This window comes from Periophthalmus magnuspinnatus, chromosome 20 (assembly GCF_009829125.3).
Source record: "Periophthalmus magnuspinnatus isolate fPerMag1 chromosome 20, fPerMag1.2.pri, whole genome shotgun sequence".
Classification (NCBI taxonomy): Eukaryota; Metazoa; Chordata; class Actinopteri; order Gobiiformes; family Gobiidae; genus Periophthalmus; species Periophthalmus magnuspinnatus.
Window position 1 is genome coordinate 21,932,739 of NC_047145.1, and position 20,089 is coordinate 21,952,827.

A 20,089-nucleotide genomic window follows, 5' to 3' on the forward strand; every position below is an offset into this window, starting at 1 on the left:
TCGAATAAAGCTTCAAATGTAGTGATTTTGATAAAGATCCAGTGGTGGAAGAAGTATGCAATATTGTTATTTATGTAAAAGTACAGATACTGGATCAAAAAAAATACTCAAGTAAAAGTATCACATGAAAAAATCTACTTATCCAAAAGTATTCAAGTATTTGCTACAAGTGTACTTAAAGAGTAAACAGTAAAAGTGTTTCGCACAGATATTGAGGTTGAATAAAGCTTCAAATACAGTGATTTTTATGAAGATTTGAGCTGAATTTTGTTCCAAAGAAACAACTGAAAAGGAGATGCTTAAAAAATTCACTTAAATACACTTTAAATACTACTTTTACTTTGTGACATTCCACCACTCCTGTACTTTTACTCAAGTACACATTTTGCAGCAGTACTTCTAATTTAACATAATTTTAACCCTGTAACTGTACTTTTACTTGAGTACAAATATTCAGGAGGCTCCTCTTTCCCCCATTTTGTGTTTACACTAAACTGAGTTATCTTAAAGTAAAAGTATCATTAAGAGCAACTTCTGACGGTCAAAAAAGCCAAACACATCAAACACATTTTGTCTTTTTTAATAAAAGATTAATCTTCTTTTGTGTTGCTCTTTTTTACACAGTTTAAGGCATCATGCACAAAAAATAAGCCAAACTAAAGGCAAAAGTCTTACACCTACCAAAATGAGACTCTAACATCTGAATAACTGCTGTTAAAAATAAGTTTGTACAAATATGGCATGTAAGCTGGCATGTGAGTGAATCTCAAAGCAGAACATGAGCTGCTTTCACAGTACTCGTAAACATGGCTTTGAGCAAATCAGGGTTTAAGAGAGAGGGAACGCATGCTTAGACCTGGGGCTACACTTCCCTGAAAAGCATGCAACGCCATTCAAATCATACTTACAATGCTTATTTTACTCTCAAATTAGACTTACTTTAACTTGAATTAAACGTAAGACATCAAAACTATTTTTTTTAAAAACATTAACAGACAGAAAGATAGTTGTGTCCATCATTTCGCCCCATCCCAGAGTCACATCACGTCATAACGGTGCGTTTGGTTATCCTAAAAACACTGCAAGATTTTGAATACACAAGTTCAAGTCTTTTCCAGATTCACTCCTGGAAGTATTATTTTAGCGCTGATAAAAACAAGTACCGTGAATAAAGGTACGGTTTATGTGTGAGAGACGTTAGCAAAGGTATTGAAAATGTTGCAGTGACGGTGGTAGAGCTCTGGGTGGCGCCTGTAGCTTTGGCACAGACGGGTCCATTTGTGCTTCTCCGTGGACAGTGTGCGTTATACGATGTTGAAGACCATAGACAGATACTGTTCATACGATACTTGGATCCAGCCGTCCTGATCTGTGTCGTACTGTCTGAAAACGTCAGTCAGCCTCTGCAGAAAAGAGACGAGGAAGTTTAGACTTAAACGCTGGAATAAAAGTGTGAAAAGTTTGGTTTTGGAATCTGAAATCCTCATAATGTTTATCATAGATTTAAAAAGATACACGCAATAATTCAGAGTTTAACGTGAACGGAAGATTAGTTTAATGTCATACGGTGTAACATTCAAGGCCTGGCGACAACATCTCCATGGAAACAAGTATGTAGTGCCTCCCCATATCAGAAAAGTTACACAGTGCACCTTTATTAAGTCAAATCATCTAAACACATAACACATACATCTAAACAAGTCAACGCTACTCAAATTTAAATATTTTGATTTTGATCTGTTCTAATGTTGTTTCCTCATCACAAATAGACCCGGAGTTGTGTTTTGTTTCGTTCACACACATTTAACACACAAAGTTCTTCTCTCAAACGGGAAGCACTCCGGTCCGTTCCACCTTGTGATGTCATCATGTGGTTTATACAGGAAGTGCTCCACTGTGTTTTTAAATTCCACACACCTTCACTAGAATCTGTCATAGATCATTTCAGCTCTATAGCCACTTATCTCCACAGAACTAAAGGTAAGACGCAGCGGTTAACTTGAAAACTACCACTTCATGACATCACAAGGTGGAACAGAGCGTTTGGAGCTTACTCAAACGTGTGTGAATGAAACAAAACACAACTCCAGGTCTGTTTTTGATGAGGAAACAACATTATAACATGATTTAAAGCGACAAGAGTCAGTTTTGTTAATATATGTTTATATATTTTTTTTATTTATAAAGTTGCAGAAATTGATTTAAAACAGTGTGCATTGAGTTTTATTGAACAAGTCTATCCAGCTTTAAAACTCTAGTCTTAAAAAAGGCAGTAATCTGATTGTTCACATGCACTAAAGTCAATTTTTTTGCCACAGTACAAATGTTTAGCAGCTCTTAGGGTCAAAACGAGGTCACTGTCTGTATCAATTGTCACGTTCACTTCTAAGAGGCAACTGCTTTTGTGATTTTGGGCTTTAAAAAAATAAACTGATTTGAACTGAATGTAGTTTTACAGCGTTTTTCTCATTTGTGAACCAGGAAGTCAAGCTGGTGCGCTGACAAACTTTTGGCGTTGAATAATTAGGATGCAAGGAATGCGTTAAGGAAGTGGAAAGTGAAACTAGTTCTGTTTTGCACGTTTTTAAGATGGTAAAACTCAGGTACAGGTACAGAGCTTTAAATACATCTTTTGTCTCTGTCTATGGGGGAAAATGAATGAGAATCGCATTGAGCCTGTCCACAGTTTGTATCGTCGTCATGTTCTTTACCTGTAGTACGATACAGCACTGGATGAAGTCGTCAAACGCCACCTGGCTCTTTCTCTGACGGTCGAATTTCTCTATCAGCGTGCCGTAGAACTGGTCTGACAAACGGTAACCTGCCAATCACAGAACAGTTAGTTCAATCTGAGAGCTGTGAAACCTTTTACTCAAACACAAAATACAACTAAATGTTCCATAATGATAAAATTATATAATTCTACTGATAAAACAATGTAGTGCGGCATGATACGAACACATAAGAACAACAAAACTCACAGCAAACAGGTTAAACGGCCCATATTACGCTGTTTTCTGATCTGGTCTAATGTTGTTTCCTCATCACAAACACACCTGGAGTTGTGTTTTGTTTCATTCACACGTGTTTGACACACAAACACTGCAGAAAACACTGTGTTCCACCTTGTGATGTCATCATGTGGTAATACAGGAAGTGCTTTATTGTCTTTTTAAACTCCACACACCTTCACTAGAATCATTTGGATCATTTCAGCTCTGGAATTGCCACTTATCTCTACTGAACTAAAGGTAAAAGGAGCGGTTTACTTGAAAACTACCACTTGATGACATCACAAGGTGGAACAGAGCGTTTTGAGGTTTGGAGATGTTACAGACTAATAATAAAGTGTGACTCAAACATGTGTGAATGAAACAAAACACAATTCCAGGTATGTTTTATGAGGAGGTAACAGCATTAGAACATGACTTAACCCTCATAAGAGTCAGTTTTGTGTAATATTGGACGTTTAAGGCTGAAAAGGAAAGACTAAAGAGACAAGACAGGTTATTAATTTTACCAGAATCCTCTAACACCAAATACTAAACGTACAGAAATTCACAGATATGATTTGTGGTTGGGTTTAATTTATACTAGATGCCGTTCCCATTCAATCCTTTCAATATCTTACATTAAATAACAAGGCTTGTGATTCGTGTGGCTGGATTGGGTTAAACTGCCATGTTAGCATTAGCTTTGACTTTGCCAGTGAGGAAATATTGTTTATATACTGTATAACTACACAATTAGAATTCTTACCCTTTTTTAATTTATTTATTTTTAATTATTTTATTTTTTTATTATTTTTTTTATTGTAATATTTTTGTATTTCATGTATTTATTTTTTATTTTTTTTATTTTTTTATTTTGATATATTTTATTTTGATTTGATTGATTTATTTATTATTATATTTTATTTATTTTTTATTATTATTATCACATCTAACCGGTTCCAACCAGGTAACATCTATATAAAATTGTGAAAGAAATGAACATGTGACAACACGTAAAAATCTTACTGAACAGCTTATTAAGAACGATTCAGACTTAATCACTAATTAACACATGGTAAAGTGGTCACATTTTTTAGATCAGACCTTAACCTCTTAATGAAGTTTTTACAACACAAAGCCTGAGTCATTTTTAATAAACTAAACTGTTCTTGTTTTATAAAAGTGGAATGCTGGTATTTTTAAGATTAAGAAAGTAAACATGCAGATTTGTCAAATCACTCACTGCAGCAGAGCCCTCCACCCCTGCACAGCACACGAATGTTAATATGGGTTAGCATACTTTGCTGCTCACCGAATCCAGTTAGAGCCTGTTTGAGCTCGTTTCTATCAATGAACCCGGAGTTGTCGCGGTCGTACGTCCTGAAGATGTTCTGCCAGTCGGTGATGTACTTCCACACTCCGGCAAACTCGTTAAAGTTCACTCCACCTTTGTTTTCTCTGTCGAACATGGCTGAAACAGAGAAGAGGAGAGTATTACACCTTCATCTTAGTAAACACCGCAGACTGGATAAAGAAGTGGCCAACGAACCCAAGTTTATTTGAATTACTTTGTGTACGAATTGTGCTATACAAAAGTGTTTTACAGAATAAGAAAGACATTAAAATCACACAAATCGAAACATAAATAATCACAAATAATCACCATAAAATCAACATTGAAAGAGAAGAGTGCAGCCCCCCCCACCAACAGCGTTCAGCTCCAGTCAAATGAAGCTCGTCGAGGTTAGAGCGGTTATAGCGGCGAATGTGGAGCGGAGTTTCATGTTTGGAATTCCGACCGCGAGTATCATAGCAACCAAAGAGCCAATCAGCAGGAGTGAGGCTGTTGAAGATAAACGCCGCTTCCCACCCGTTGGTTTAACAGGGAGCGGGCGCTTAGCAACGCTGTCAATCAAACCTGTTGCTAACGCTAGCTGGAGTGACCTCGGGGAAAGAAGGCGCCTGATTTGTCTGTTTTTAATGTTCATATCTTGATTTACAGGCACAATAGTGAAATAAAAACCCCAGGATCATTTCGAGCGGGTTAATACGAACATTTAAGACCAAAATGACGAGTCTGACAGCAGCAGGTACAGAGAGAGGACATGGTTTTTCAATAGAAAGTGAATTGGAGCCAGAGTCGCGCACATGATCACTTCCTGTTTGGAACACCGCGGCTAGCAGGTTAGCTATGTCCATTTATATAAACAGTCTATGGTTTATACAGTGCTTTTTATAAATAATGATACACTTTTTTTCAAGCATTTTTTGTCAGCTGGTCTCAAACAATAATAAAAAACATTTTACTTTTCAGCCTTGTTCAAAAATGTAGTGAAGTAGAAAGTACAGATACTGCTCTCAAATGTAGTGATGTAAAAGTAAAAAGTACACACTGTAAATGTATTTAAGTAAAGCATAGATACCTAAAAATGTGTACAGTAGAGTATTTTACTACTTTTACGTTCCACCACAGCTTTTTTTAGTTTGAAAAGTCACAATCATGAAGTGAAACACAAATCATGCAGCTCTAGTGGTACATGTTTCTGCTTTATTCCACTGTACTTCTTCACTCTAATCAGACTACGTTGGCAAAGAGAGTATGCCGATCCTTTAAAAACACCTTTAATCATCTTTTCGGACCCCGGGGTAAACGCTAAAACAAAGAAAACATTGAGTTTCTGTTGCAACTTGAGGCAGGCTTTCATTTTATGCATTTTCCAACTGAGATATTTCCAGTGTGTCCAACGGTCCGTGAACGCGCCATAACTGCAGTGTATATAAAAACTCTGGACCCCTCACTAAAAGCACTAAAAGTACACGGTTCCTCCCCATGTGATTCAATCCAATTACCTCCCGACAAAGGGAGTGTGATCACAGGATACGCTTCTGGCTCAGAGACAATCTGACAATGGACTTAGTGCAGACAGTACAGTGGGAAAGAGAGGCACTGGTATTACGGGATTAACTCTGGAAAGTAAGTAAGTACCCTGGGCTAAAGTAAATGAACTTAGCCAACAGTGATGGGAAGAAAAGCAAAAAAAAAAAACGTTTTACTGCTTATTAAGTGTGTAAAGCGCCTCATTTGTTTGTTATTAATGTTCATGTCTCAATTTACTGACACGAAAATAGAGAAATAAAACACAAGGATCATGTAGAGCAGGTTAATACGAACATTTAAGACTAAAATAACGAGTCTGAATGTACTTTAAGAGTAAAAAGTAAAATATTTCACGCAGATTTTGAAGCTTCACATGTAGTGATTTGGATAATGATACTGATTTGTGCTGAATTTTGTTCAGTAGAAACAACTAAATCGATCGTTTGACCCGGTTGAGTGATGTCGTTCATATTTTGCATAATCGTCCCTAATGTGAGCTCTCACAGTTGTTAGCATAAGGCTACACTATTGTTTTCCTTCTTTTGATAAACAACAGAGATATGACTCAGGTGTATTAGCTTCAGTGTCGTTAGCTCCTCCCTTCAGACTGATATAAGGCAGTGTCCAGCAGGAATCTGACCACAACTGAAGAGGCTTGGATGAGCAGCCAAACGTCTTCACTTTAAAACAGGCATGAACAAACTGTGGCCCAGAAGCTAAACGTGGCCCTCAGACTAAATTTTCTTGGCCCTCAAACTTCCAGATGAACGGCCCATATTACCTTAAACAGTACTTTTTACTGTACATTTCTGAAAATCTACTTTAACAAGCCCATGTCAAATATTTAATGTGTCCTGTGAGGATGTAAGTGTGAGTAAAGGTCTAGAGGTTCAGTCTAACTTGTAATAATAACGCAGATTTGAAGTATTCACTGTATTTGCGACCAGTTTATGGCCCTAAATCGGCCTCAGCTTTGTCTATGTTTTTATATGTGGCTCTTAATGAGAAAAGGTTGGACACCTCTGATCTAAAACGAATTTGAATTTAAATTTTTCCTTTGCTATGGATCAGACCTGGACGACTGAGGGACTATACATGACGGGAAGAATACTTTGAAAGTGTATTTTGTAACGTGTTCTGAATACTTTTACATCAAGCTGCATTTAAAATTATAGAGTAAAGATGCAACATATGATAAAAAAAACAGCTTTATGTTGGTTTCACTGTTTGTTTTGCGTTTCCTGTCACTAATTGGAGAAGAAAAAATCTCACCTGCCTCGTCATAAGAGCAGAGCAGCAAACACGGAGCAGTTTGAGCCTAAATTACACAATCAAATACTACAATATATTCCTGTGAGAAAAGCAACTGTACTCCGAATACTACAAATGAAAGAGTAACTGTACCAGAATACAGTTCTTGGTACATGTATTCAGTTACTTTCCAACACTGGTATCTAATTAAAACATGTCAGTGGTTTATGCATAATAAGAGTTACATAATCACTCCCATGATATGAAAATGATGTTAAACTGGGTTAAATCAGACTCCATTTCATTTCTGCCCTAAGGTTTGTTTGTTTTTTAATATTCCTCTTCCATGTTTTGTCTTATCAAACAAAATTACAGACAATCCAACATTAAATTAAGCAAAGTTCTACCATCTTGGCCGTGTTTTAAAGGTCCTATATTACAGAAAACAGATTTTTTGTGAGGTTTTAGTCATATTATAATGTTGTTAACTCTTCAAAAAAAGACCTGGAGTTGTGTTTTGTTATCACCAAAGCTCAAAATGCACTGTTCCACCTTATGATGTCATCAAGTGGTAGTTTTCAAGTTAACAGCTCCTTTTACCTTTAGTTTAGTATAGATTAGAAATTCCAGGGCTGAAATGATCCAAATGATTCCAGAAATGAAGGTGTGTGGAGTTTAAAAACACAGCGGAGCACTTCCTGTATCACATGATGACATCACAAGGTGGAACAGAGTGTTTTCTGCAGGGTTTGTGTGTTAAACATGTGTGAATGAAACAAAAAAACACAACTCCACGTCCGTTTGTAATGAGGAAACAACATTAATATTGTTTCCTCCTCAAAAACAGACCTGGAGTTGTGTTTTGTTTCATTCACACATGTTTAAGTAACTTTTATTAATAGTCTACCTACATCTCCAAAACTCAAAACGCTCTGTTCCACCTTGTGATGTCATGAAGTGGTAGTTTTCAAGTTAACAGCTCCTTTTACCTTTAGTTCAGTCGAGATAAGTGGCAATTCCAGAAGCTGAAACGATCCAAATGATTCTAGAAATGAAGGTGTGTGGAGTTTAAAAACACAGTGGAGCACTTCCTGTATCACCACTTGATGACATCACAAGGTGGAACAGAGTGTTTTCTGCAGGTTTGTGTGTTAAACATGTGTGAATGAAACAAAAAAAACACAACTCCACGTCCGTTTGTGATGAGGAAACAACATTAAAACAGATCAGAAAACAGTATAATATGGGCCCTTTTACTTTATAAAACAGCTCAAGACAAAAAAGTCAGTTATAATTTCTCTCAGCTTTCGGCCATCTTGGATATTGTCTCTATCTTTATTTAACTCAACAGTGAACGGATCAATAGTTGGACGTCTGAGGCTGTATCCGTGAACGCCGTCGGAGTTTAGTTTTCATCGCTCTGCCTGTTTTTACTTGTTTTTCGAGTCGCAGCTCAACATTTGCTGAGGCTAATTTCTCCAGAGCTAATACAGTAATGACTTAATGCGGTCGCCATGGTGAGGGCGTAAACAAACATTACGACACATCAGGAAGCGGAGTTATTTCAGCGTGATCGCAGTCAGCAGACACTTACAGATGATGGAGCGCACCGTCACTGGGTTAAAGGGAGTCCACGTGCCTGAAAAAGAGGAAAAAACAAACATTAGAAAAGTATTTGTATTGATATTAAAGTCTATTAAAGTTCATTTTCTTCCCTCACCCCAGACACGTCCTCCAGCTCCACCGCGGTGGAGCTGGAGGACGTGTCTGGGGTGAGGGAAGCCCGTGAGCCCCTGCTTATAAACTACCGCTAGATGGATGCATTAAAGTCCAGAGTTGAACGAGAACACATATGTCAAACTCAAGGCCCGGGGGCCAAATGCGGCCCGCCATGTCATTTTATGTGGCCGCGAGAAGGTAAATTAAAAGGCATGACTGTCATTTTAAAATAAGTCTATAATGTGTGCACGGACAATAAACTAATGAGATTTTCCCAGCAAGTGGAACTGAGAAATATTTTCAAATAATCATCACAAAATGTTCAGGAAGAGGAAAATTGTCGGCGTGGAAGGAAGTTTGGAGGAAGAAAAGTGAAAGTGAATACAAGTTTGTGCTTTGAGGAGAAAAAATCTGTGTGTTTTTTGTGTTATGAGGCGCGGTCGGTACAATCTACGTCGACATTTTGACACCAAACACGGAGCTAAGTATGCAAAAGTGAGTCTGCAAGAAAAACAACAAATTGTCCAATAATTAAAAGGCTGTTTTTGAAGCAGCGCTGAAGGTCCGTTATTTAACAAGTTAGAAAGTAATTACATTTATTTTACATGACATTTGGTTACATTTAGTGATATTTATACTGCCGCAGTTACATCTGGGCCTTGATGGCGGCTATTTTGCTGATGTGGCCCTCGGTGAAAATGAGTTTGACGCCCCTGAACTAGAATAACACGGAAAAACAAAGAGTACGGCGTCTTTGTTTATGCAAAAAACGTGAAAACCTCGTGTCAACAGCCTGAGGTCCTGCTTCTGTTGTGATTCATGAACAGCGCCCTTCATTTCAATTCAAGTTTATTTCTACAGCGCGTTTAAAACGACTTCAGCCGATCAAAGCCGTTCACGTAAAAGTCGACAAAACACAAACACGATACAGGGAAAAAAACAACAAAACACCAAGATACTGTAACTTTATAAGCATCTACTTATTCTACAGCATAGTATAAAGTATAATAAATATTGTTATTGATTAAAAAAAATCAAAAATCATGTATCAAATAGTAAGTCAATATACTAATTGTCGTGAATTGGCTGAAATTATTGGTTGATTTTCAGTAATTCACACGTAAAGGTTCGATATTACACAAAATTGTCTCTTGCAGCTTTAAGTCATGATCTAATGCTGTTACCTCAACAAAAACACGCCTGGAGTTGTGTTCGTGACGTGAGGTTATGTTACAATAATAATCATTTATGACGTGGTTCAACCCTCTGAGACTTTTGGTGTTTCCATGGGTTTATTTCTATGACACATTTAAAATGACTTGAGGCGACGAAACAACAAATACACACGACACAGAGGAAAAGAAATACAAAACAACAAGATATCCTGTTGAGCTAGTGTTAAATGCCAGGGAGGAGAGGTGGTGAGGCTACTACTACTACTACTACTACTACTACTACTACTACTACTACTACTACTACTACTACTACTACTACTACTACTACTACTACTACTACTACTACTACTACTACTACTACTACTGCAACTTCTGTTTCTGCTACTACTACTACTTATACTACCACCACTACTACTACTACTACCACCACTAGTAAGACAACTACTGCTACTACCACTAGTTCTACTGCAACTTCTCCTTCTACTACCACCACTAGTACCACTACCACTACCACTTCTGTTTCTGCTACTACTACTTATACTACCACCACTACTACCATTATTGCCACTACTACCACTACTACCAATACTACTACTACTACAACTACTAGTAAGACAACTACTGCTACTACCACTAGTACTACTGCAACTTCTGCTTCTACTACTACCATTACAACTACTACTTATACCTATACTACCACTAGTACCACAACCACCACTACTACTGCTACTACTGCTTATACTACCACTACCACCTCCATTTTAAATATTTTAATTACAACAGAAATCATATTACATTCAGTAGTTTTTAACATAAACATATGAGGATTGAGATTAAAGGTTGGACACATATCAGTTCTATATCAGCCTCTCAAAATGCTTTAAAACACGAGTATAAAGTGATATATTTACTTTTGTCACTAATTCTACACTCCTTCCAAATGTCAAACTATTTATCGTTATAATAATAAAAAATAAAAAAAAGATTGTGTTTTTCTGTCAACATTTCAAACTCCTGCCGTAAACAGTGAATAAGCAAAAGCAGCAGATATGTCTATAATTATAACACTCAAATACACATAATTATCACCGCGGTTACACCATTCAACCCACAGCGACAAACTACAGGAGCCTCAGATGGACAAAACTCCCACTGGACTGACACATGTGCGTAAACAGCTGTCGCACTGTTTTAAATCAACATTTCACGCTTTAAAGGGGCCATATGACGCTGTTTTATCATCTATTTTAACGTTTCCTCATCACAAACAGACCTGGAATTGTGTTTTGTTTCATTCAGCGCACAAACGCTCTGTTCCACCTCGTGATGTCATCATGTGGCAATACAGGAAGTGCTGTAGTGTGTTTTTAAACTGTGCACGCCTTCATTTCTAGAATCATTTGGATCATTTCAGACCTGGAATTTCCATTTTTTTCTGAATTAAACATTAAAAAGCTAGCTGCTAACTTGAAAAACTACGACTTCATGACATCACAAGGTGGAACAGAGCGTTTTGAGCTTTGGAGATCACGTGCGCATGAAACAAAACACAACTCCAGGTCTGTTTTATGATGATTGCAACACATAATAACAAGGATTAACGCTCACAAGAGTCAGTTTTGTGTAATATGTGCCCTTTAATATATTTTTAATCTGCTTTTTAGCCGCTATGACCTGTTATTTATTTATGGACTAATTGAGACAAATTCCCCAGCGAAGCCACTCTGATTTCCAATAGTCTCATAAACAAGGGCGCGCTGGCTGATAAAAGCATCTGAACAAAAAATCACATTAGGGACGCAGCGTTTGACAGATGAGCCGCTCTTAATGGGAAAGTTTGGAATAAACCACAACGCCGCTGCACTCAACGCAACTATTACACAACGAAACAATCAAAACTCATAAAAAAACACAGTGACGGAATTATGTTATTGAACGGAATCACTCCATTGTTGACATCTTAACCATAAATATGAATTATGTAATGCGGGGGTCTCAAACACGCGGCCCGGGGACCAATAGCGGCCCGCGAGATGATATTTTGTGGCCCGCGGGACAATGTGAAAGTGTAATGTTAATGTGGCGTTACCGTGTTGCGTGTAGAAGGTAAACCCCCCAAACACATGTGTCACTTGCGCTGTGTACTCGCAAAAGATTCAATGAATAACAATGTATATTCGTAAAATCCACAAGAATTGGCGTATTTCGTCATGTACGTTGAAAACAGCGATGACGTTTGAGAAGATTTTGATAAAGCTTTTTTTTGTACCTGATAAGCTGAGACAAGCCCAGACTCTGCCCCCAGATAATTTGAGTTTGAGACCCCTGATGTAATGTAGTAATAATAATAATAATAATAATAATAATAGTAAAAATACTGCATTTTCCCTATACAGAACCACCAACACTCATGAACGCACCACTTTCACACTCATTTCCTTCTTCCCACTCCTTTTCAAGCTTAAATAAGAAAAGAAAAGTGAAAATGTGCGTTAATCGTCCTGGACATATGTATACTGCCTTTATGTGTTCATTAATCTGCTCAAAATAAATACAAAATGAACACAGTGGTCCTTCATTATGTTCTAAAAATAGGCAAAATCCGCGAAGTATCAGCTTTAGTTTTACAATTATTCTATATGTTTTTTGTTGTAAAACCCCTCACCACACACTTTATACACTTTTCTCACACATTTTCTCACATTTCTCTCTCGTTTAAACTCTCTCAAAGTTCAAACCTTCGTAGGCGTCTTTGTCGGTGCAGAACGTTTCATCGACATTGTGGGTTTTGTCGGGGAGTAAACAAAATGCAAACGTACAGCACTTCAGAGTCACACTGCGATCCAACGTTTATGTAAATTTGAAACAGCACGGAGACTGATGGACAATGGTCTGCAGTCCAACAGCCAATCAGGACACAGAACACAATGCACGTTCAGACGATGTAAAAAAAGCATGAAAAATTACACACAAAAATCCACGAAACAGTGAGACCACAAAAGGTGAACCGCGATATAGTGAGGGACAACTGTACTGTCTTCTTGTGTTCATTAAACTGCTCGAAATAAATACAAAATTAATACTAGACACTGTGAGTGAAGTGTCTTGCCTAAGGACACAATGACAGTTTTTCTCACTGGCGCCCCCCTGTGGCTTTCTCACTGGTCTCCCATTTAACAGACTTAAAATTATGAACTTTCTGAAGTACAAAAAAAGACACGTTTCTCCGTCATTAAGAAAAACGCCAGATCAAAAACAATTTACAGAGGCTACTTGCTAAAATGTTCATGATTACCCTTTAAAACGTAAAATTATGAATCCATAGATAATCTTACAACCCTTCTTAAAACTAAAGTACTTTCTGGCAGTGTGGAAGAGTGCAGTACTGTTCACGTCACAACCTGAAGAGTTTGGTCGAGGCTGGCGAGGCTTTAGCACAAAAGCAATAAGAGAAAAGAGCGGGAACGACTTTACAAGCGCGGTTTTATTTGGAGTAAGATGAACGAGCGGCTTCAGTTTCAGACCTGACACCGGGTCTTTGTGCAAAAAAAGAATTTTACACTCCACTTCTCCACACAAGCCCTTTCGTGTCTTTGTAGTAAACAGATTGAAACTAAAAGTACAAGAAAAACGTTAGCTTAGGCCACAACTGCAATCAACGCTACGCTTTCTGTACAAGTTATTATAAAGATGCACTGTGTAACTTTTCTGATAGCGTGTCTAGTACCTGCCTGACTCCATGGTAAGGTTATGCTTTGAATGGAATGTTCTACAGTACGGCATTAAACGTATCTATGTCCGTAGAGACGCCAGCGAGCTAAGTTACAGGTCACATCTATGGACTGGCAACCCCGTTTACAGCTACAATACATGATTTTTAAGGTATTTTAAAGCCTGAAAAACACATATAAAGGAATAAACGCTCACTGGATCGCTTTAAAGCCATACTGCGGAACTATAGACTGTATAAAGAAGTGGACTAAGTGAGTGTGACGTCACCCACAGCGTTCAGCTTCAGTCAAATGAAGCTCATCGAGGTTAGAGCAGTTATAGCGGTGAAAATGGAGCTGAGTTTCATATTTGGAATTTCGACAGTAAGTATCATAGCAACCAAAGAGCCAATCAGAAGCAAGGCTGTTAAAAGCAACGCCCATTCCCGCCCGCACCGCTGGCTTAGCAGGGAGCGGACGTTTTGCAACCCTGTGACTCAAAACTAACGCTAGCAGGAGCGACCTCGAGGAAAGAAGGCGCCTGATTTGTCTGTTATTAATGTTCATATCTTGATTTACAGACACGATAGCGAAATAAAAACCCCAGGATCATGTAGAGCGGGTTAATACGAACATTTAAGACCAAAATGACGAGTCTGACAGCAGCAGTTACAGAGAGAGGACACAGTTTTTCAAAAGAAAGTGAATTGGAGCTAGAGTCGATAGAGCAGGAAGCGCGCACATGATCACTTCCTATTTGGATCGCAGCGGCTAGCACGTTAGCTACATCCATGTATTTTCCGGGGTATAAGTCACACCAGCCAAAAAACGCATAATAATTAAGAAAAAACATATTTCACATATAAATCGCATCTGGAAAATACAATATACAGTCTATATGTGGAAGTCTATGTAAAAAAAAACTTACATAGTACAGCTTTAAACACCAAATTTGAACAAAATGGTAGAATCGGTTCAGAAATAGTGCTCCAGTTTTGCCTCGCAGTCTTCCACGTCTCCTCACTCGCCCTGGTGCTGATTTATTGATGGTTCTGTCCTGTCTGGAGCTGAGGGAGTCAAGGCCCGGGGCTAAAGCCGGAGCTAGAATCTATATCCCTTCAGTGTCGTCCTGAGCTCCATCTGAGCCTCTGTGAAGCACCACAATATCGACTCATTTGTGGCTCCGCTTACATGCTCCACTGCCCCACATAATGGAAACTGTACTCTACGTGCACATTAAGAGCAGATGTTACATCCTAAAACTAAATATCACAAATGTTATCTTTGGAAAGTCATATCGTTTGTCTTTGTTTCATTATCAATACGAAGAAGAACAAGAATACGAAGGACAAGAATACGAAGAACAAGAATACGAAGAACAAGAATACGAAGGACAAGAATACGAAGAACAAGAATACGAAGGACAAGAATACGAAGAAGAACAAGAATATGAAGGACAAGAATACGAAGAAGACGAATACAAAGACAAATACAAAGAATATGAAGAAGAAGAATACGAAGAATAATATGAAGAATATGAAGAAGAAGAAGAATACAAAGAAGAATATGAAGAAGAAGAAGGATACGAAGCAGAAGAATACAAAGAATATGAAGAATACGAAGAAAAAGAATACAAAGAAGAATACGAAGAAGAAGAATATGAAGAACACAAAGAATACGAAGAAGATTCTTGTTTCTAAGTTTATCCTTAAATCGATTGGACTTGGATCAAATGTTCTGGTGTGGACAGTCAAATATGAGTCATTTAAAAGGCGCTGTACCTGTATTATGGCCTGTCTTAAAAACAAGTTCATTTTTATAGGTCCTATATCACACAAAACATTGACTCTTGTGAGCGTTAAGTCATGTTCTAATGCTGTTTCCTCCTCAAAAACAGACGTGGAGTTGTGTTTTGTTTCATTCACACATGTTTGAGTAACCCCTTTTCTTAAAACAGAACGAGTTTGGTAGAAACGTTTACAGTGGTCTAACTTACGTTATGCATTTCGAACACCCTAATTCTTCAAGCCGATGAGTTTATAAGCACTTTTCACAACTTAGACACCAGACCATGGCAAAAAAGCTAACAACAACTAGCATGCTAACACACACTTCCTGATGCTGAGCTGCTTATGCAATATACTGGGGCAAGACGAACTTTCCTCAAATACATGGAAAAAATCTGGGTCACTGCCACCTTGTGATGTCATGAAGTGGTAGTTTTCAAGTTAACAGCTCCTTTTACCTTTAGTTCAGTAGAAATGTCAAATTCCAGGTCTGAAATGGTCCAAATTACTTTAGTGAAAGTGTTTTTGGAGCTTAAAAACACAATGGAGCACTTTCTGTATTACCACATGATGACATGAGTGTTTTCAGTTTGAGAGAAGAACTCGCCTTGTGTGAATGAAACAAAACACAACTCCAGGTCTGTTTGTGACGAGGAAACATTACAACAGACAGAAGATAGTGTAATATGGGTCCAAAGTTATTCCTCACTGACCTTATACATTCTGACCACAAAAGTTTATAAGCACTTTTCACAACTCTCATAAACCAGTGCAAAGGTTTGCTGTGACGATAAAGCTAACCACAACTAGCCTGTTAACACGCACTTCCTGATTATCAAGAAAAATAAGATGCTTTCTAATAAGATCGACTTATTTTGACCTTATTTTTACTTTATTTTGAGCTGTTTATAGAATATATCTGTAGTGAGGTGAGGCAAATGCAGCTCAAATACACTGGGAAAACTCATGCAACGTCCAAGAACTCATGGGATACCGAAAAAAATTGTTTTTGTATGAGCTAAGTGCTGATGAGCTAACTGCTAAAACAATCATTAGTGACAAACCCAGTGCAATACACACCGGTAAAACCGTACAGAAAACTACTCGTCCACTCAAAAAATAAGACAAAAACGGATCACAAACACAATGTCATACACAAAATACCCTGCAGCTCTTGTCGTAAAACATACACCGGGGATTGTGATGTGACGTTCATGAAGTCGCCTCTTTTGAACAGTTCCTTAACGTGAGCAACTGGGATCTCATTTTTAAAAATAATTCAATCTTTATCTTTCTAGTTTGCGTGCATTTTTACACTAATTAACCCTGAACCGACACAAGAATCAGCACAGAAGCAAAGCAGTAAACTAGATTTAAAGATTTATGAAGAAAAAAAAGCATATTTGGCATCATAATAACAGATTTTTTAATTATTATCATTATTATTATTGTAGTGCAATGTTTTATTTAGATTATTCATAATTTCAAAGGGTAAACACTCTCCCGCTCTCAGTTTGATCCATTTTAAGCACATCTGAGCCTTGGTTGTTTCTCTCAGTGGTTATTTTGTAGTTAAAATGAGTTCTCACATTGGTTTCTGTCATATAAATACATATTAAAAGAGCCAGTCTTTTGAATGGCTCTTTGAAATGAACAGATCCCCTAAAAGAGCCAAAAGAGAGGGCTTTCAGTACACGAATAAAGGAACATAGGACAGAATGGGACAAAAAAAAAACAGCAAAGGCGTACAAAATCTGCCATTTCTGACCACTGGAAAAGAGAGAACCACATTATGGACCGGGATGTCGCAAACATCATTGGGACAGAGGACAACAAACATCGTCGAAATCGAAATATATACGGAAACGCGCCCATGGGACTTTAAACCGGGACGAGGGGGGCCTTTTTACTCTCACACACCTGGGATACTGTCCTGAAGACGTCGGACTGCAGATGGCGCTGACGTCCTACTTCCACCGGTAGAAAGACGGCGCCAAAAACAGTTTAAATCAGCTGAACGCACACGTCGCAGTAACATCATGTGACCACTCTTAGATGGGGGCGCTAGTGAGCAGTCGAAACTGTCAGGCATGAAAACAAACAAACTAAACCTTGGTCTGAACAAAGAATCTACTAAAATAAACCAGTATAATATCAGTAACTTCATCAGCGCCATAGAAAAAAGTATTTATATTACCGGTACATTTATTTATTATGTTTTTAATATCGTAACGTCCAAACAACCCAGTCTAACGCAGCTTGGTACTGAATCAGAAGCACAATCTAATTACACATTTTCTTGCACAGGATATTTCCAAGCCTCTCACATCTAATACGGCTAATCAATAGGGTCAGCTGTGGTCAGCAGTTTTAAATTACTCAATGTTTTACAGCATCAAAGAACAAGCAGCATCCAGCACAAAAACATACGGTGCACGAAACGCTGAAGAAGCCAAAGGACTTTTGTTTTACATTTTTAAATACGTGACTTCACCGGGCGAGTGTGCACAAAGCCAAGAGCATAAACACTGGAGAGAACGCAACAGAAATATTAACTGGTGAAACTAATACAAACTAACAAATGGATTTTAGAAGAAGAAAAAGTAAGTTTCCTCGTCACAAACATGACTAGAGTTGTGTTTTGTTTCATTCACACATGTTTAAATCACAAAACCCTGCATATTTAGGCTTCTTGAGTTCTTCTCTCTGACAGAAAACACTCCGTTCCACCTTGTGATGTCATCTAGTAGCAATACAGGAAGTGCTCCACTGTGTTTTTTAAGTCTATAGACCTTCACTAGACTCTTTTGGATAATTTCAACCCTGGAACTGGCACTCTCTACTGAACAAAGTGTAAAAGGAGCTATTAATTTGATATCACAAGGTAGAACAAAGCATTAGAGATGTAGACAGACTTAAAATAAACGGTTACTGAAACGCGTGAATGAAACAAAACACAGTTAACGACATTATAACATGACTTAAAGCTCACACGAGTCCATTTTTTGCGTAATCTCGGACCTTAAATGTCACCGCTGCATCTACAATAAGCCGCATTCACTCAACCAAGGTTATTACACTGAAAAAACACGCTTTGCCCTTTCCCCGCTCGCCCCACGTACACAAGGCTAACACAGTGCGCACAGCAGGAGCCTCCTCTAGGGGTCAGCGGTGAGGCCAGACTGAGGTGGGCCGTGTGGTTTGTGAGTCAGTGAGTCTTTGGGACAATGCGCTCTCTGTCCCATGAACACACCGCGCTCTGTACAGACGCCAACTGCCAGGAAGGCCAAGGAGACGTGGGGGGTGAGGAAAGAGTCGGGGGAAAAACTTATGGAGTTAGAGGAGTGAGGTAAAAATGTGTGTTAAAAATTCAAATGTACGTGAAAAGTACGTCTGGCGTGATAATTAGTATAAATGTGTGAAACGACTGTTAGAAAATACAAGAAAACACTGAAAAATATATCTTTTTGTGCCCGTCCCAAGCCCAAAAAACTGCAAGAAGGACATGAAGCGCCTCTGCAATAATCCCTTTATTGTTACATCGTAGTATAATAAATGTTTTTTATTGGGTTTTACAGTTTTGAATTATCTCCATAACGACTCAATAGAAAACATTACTGGAACATCGAAAAAAAGCCAGTGTTAGTAAAAGTATCACATGAAAAAATCTACTTAAGTAAAAGTATTGAAGCACGTGTTTGAAAATGTACTTAAAGAGTAAAAAGTAAAAGTATTTCACGCTGATTTCGAGATCTAATAAAGCTTCAAATGTGGTGATTTTGATAAAGATTTGAGCTGAGTTTTGTTCAGTAGAAACAACTGAATCGACTGTTTTTTCTATCCATTTTTATTTTTACATTTCCGTTTGCTCAAATTATGAACGTGTACGATACTGCTCTCAAATGTAGTGAAGTAGAAGTAAAAAGTATCCACTGTTAAATGTAGTAAAATGTAATGTAAGTAAAGTGCAGCTCCTTAAAATTACATTTAAGAACAGTACTTCTTTTACTACTTTTATTTTGTTACATTCCACTACTGTTTTGAGGTACAGTGGTCGCTCGCTATATCACGGTTCACTTTTTCACGGATTTTGAATATTATTTACTATATTATGATGGACACATTTACTTTCTTCATAATAATATTGGTTCCTACTTATTGTTGCGGTACAGCACATTTGAGGAGCGCACCAATAAAACTGTAACAAGGACTGAGTACATTATAGACCATTATACCTCGCCTAGACTTATTTTAGCCATAAAAATCATGTTAAAGAAAGTATCAACATGTACTTTTGTCCCTTTTTCACACAACTACCTCTATTTTATACCTTTATCCATCCTTATTTTTCCATTGATGCGTCAAATAAGTGTGTGATACTAGTTTAAGTAGAAGAAAAATATAAAAACAAATGTACTTTTGAGTAACTTTTATGCAAGAAAACAATTCCGCCATTACGGAATAAATGAATCTTCGGTTTGTCTCTTAAAGGAGGAGGAAAATAACATAAGGACGACAGCAGAAATAAGTTTTAACAAGGAGCAAAAATGGTTGTAACTATAACAAGACCATCGTA

General features: G+C 37.8%; 1 protein-coding gene across 2 annotated transcripts in view; it reads right to left on the reverse strand.

The window, feature by feature from the left end:
• Positions 1-564: 564 nt before the first annotated feature.
• pdcd6 (programmed cell death 6) overlaps positions 565-20,089 on the reverse strand; it is a 41,345-nt gene continuing 21,820 nt past the window's right edge. The window contains exons 3-6 of one of the 2 annotated variants that reach the window (XM_033985739.2): positions 8,717-8,761; positions 4,306-4,464; positions 2,712-2,821; positions 565-1,403 (exon numbers count right to left, since the gene is read on the reverse strand). In XM_033985739.2, coding sequence (XP_033841630.1) covers positions 1,305-1,403; positions 2,712-2,821; positions 4,306-4,464; positions 8,717-8,761 — 413 coding nt within the window. In that variant the 3' untranslated portion in view covers positions 565-1,304. Of the gene's footprint in view, positions 1,404-2,711; positions 2,822-4,293; positions 4,465-8,716; positions 8,762-20,089 lie in introns of both variants that reach the window. The other variant, XM_033985738.2, reaches the window with a different exon arrangement.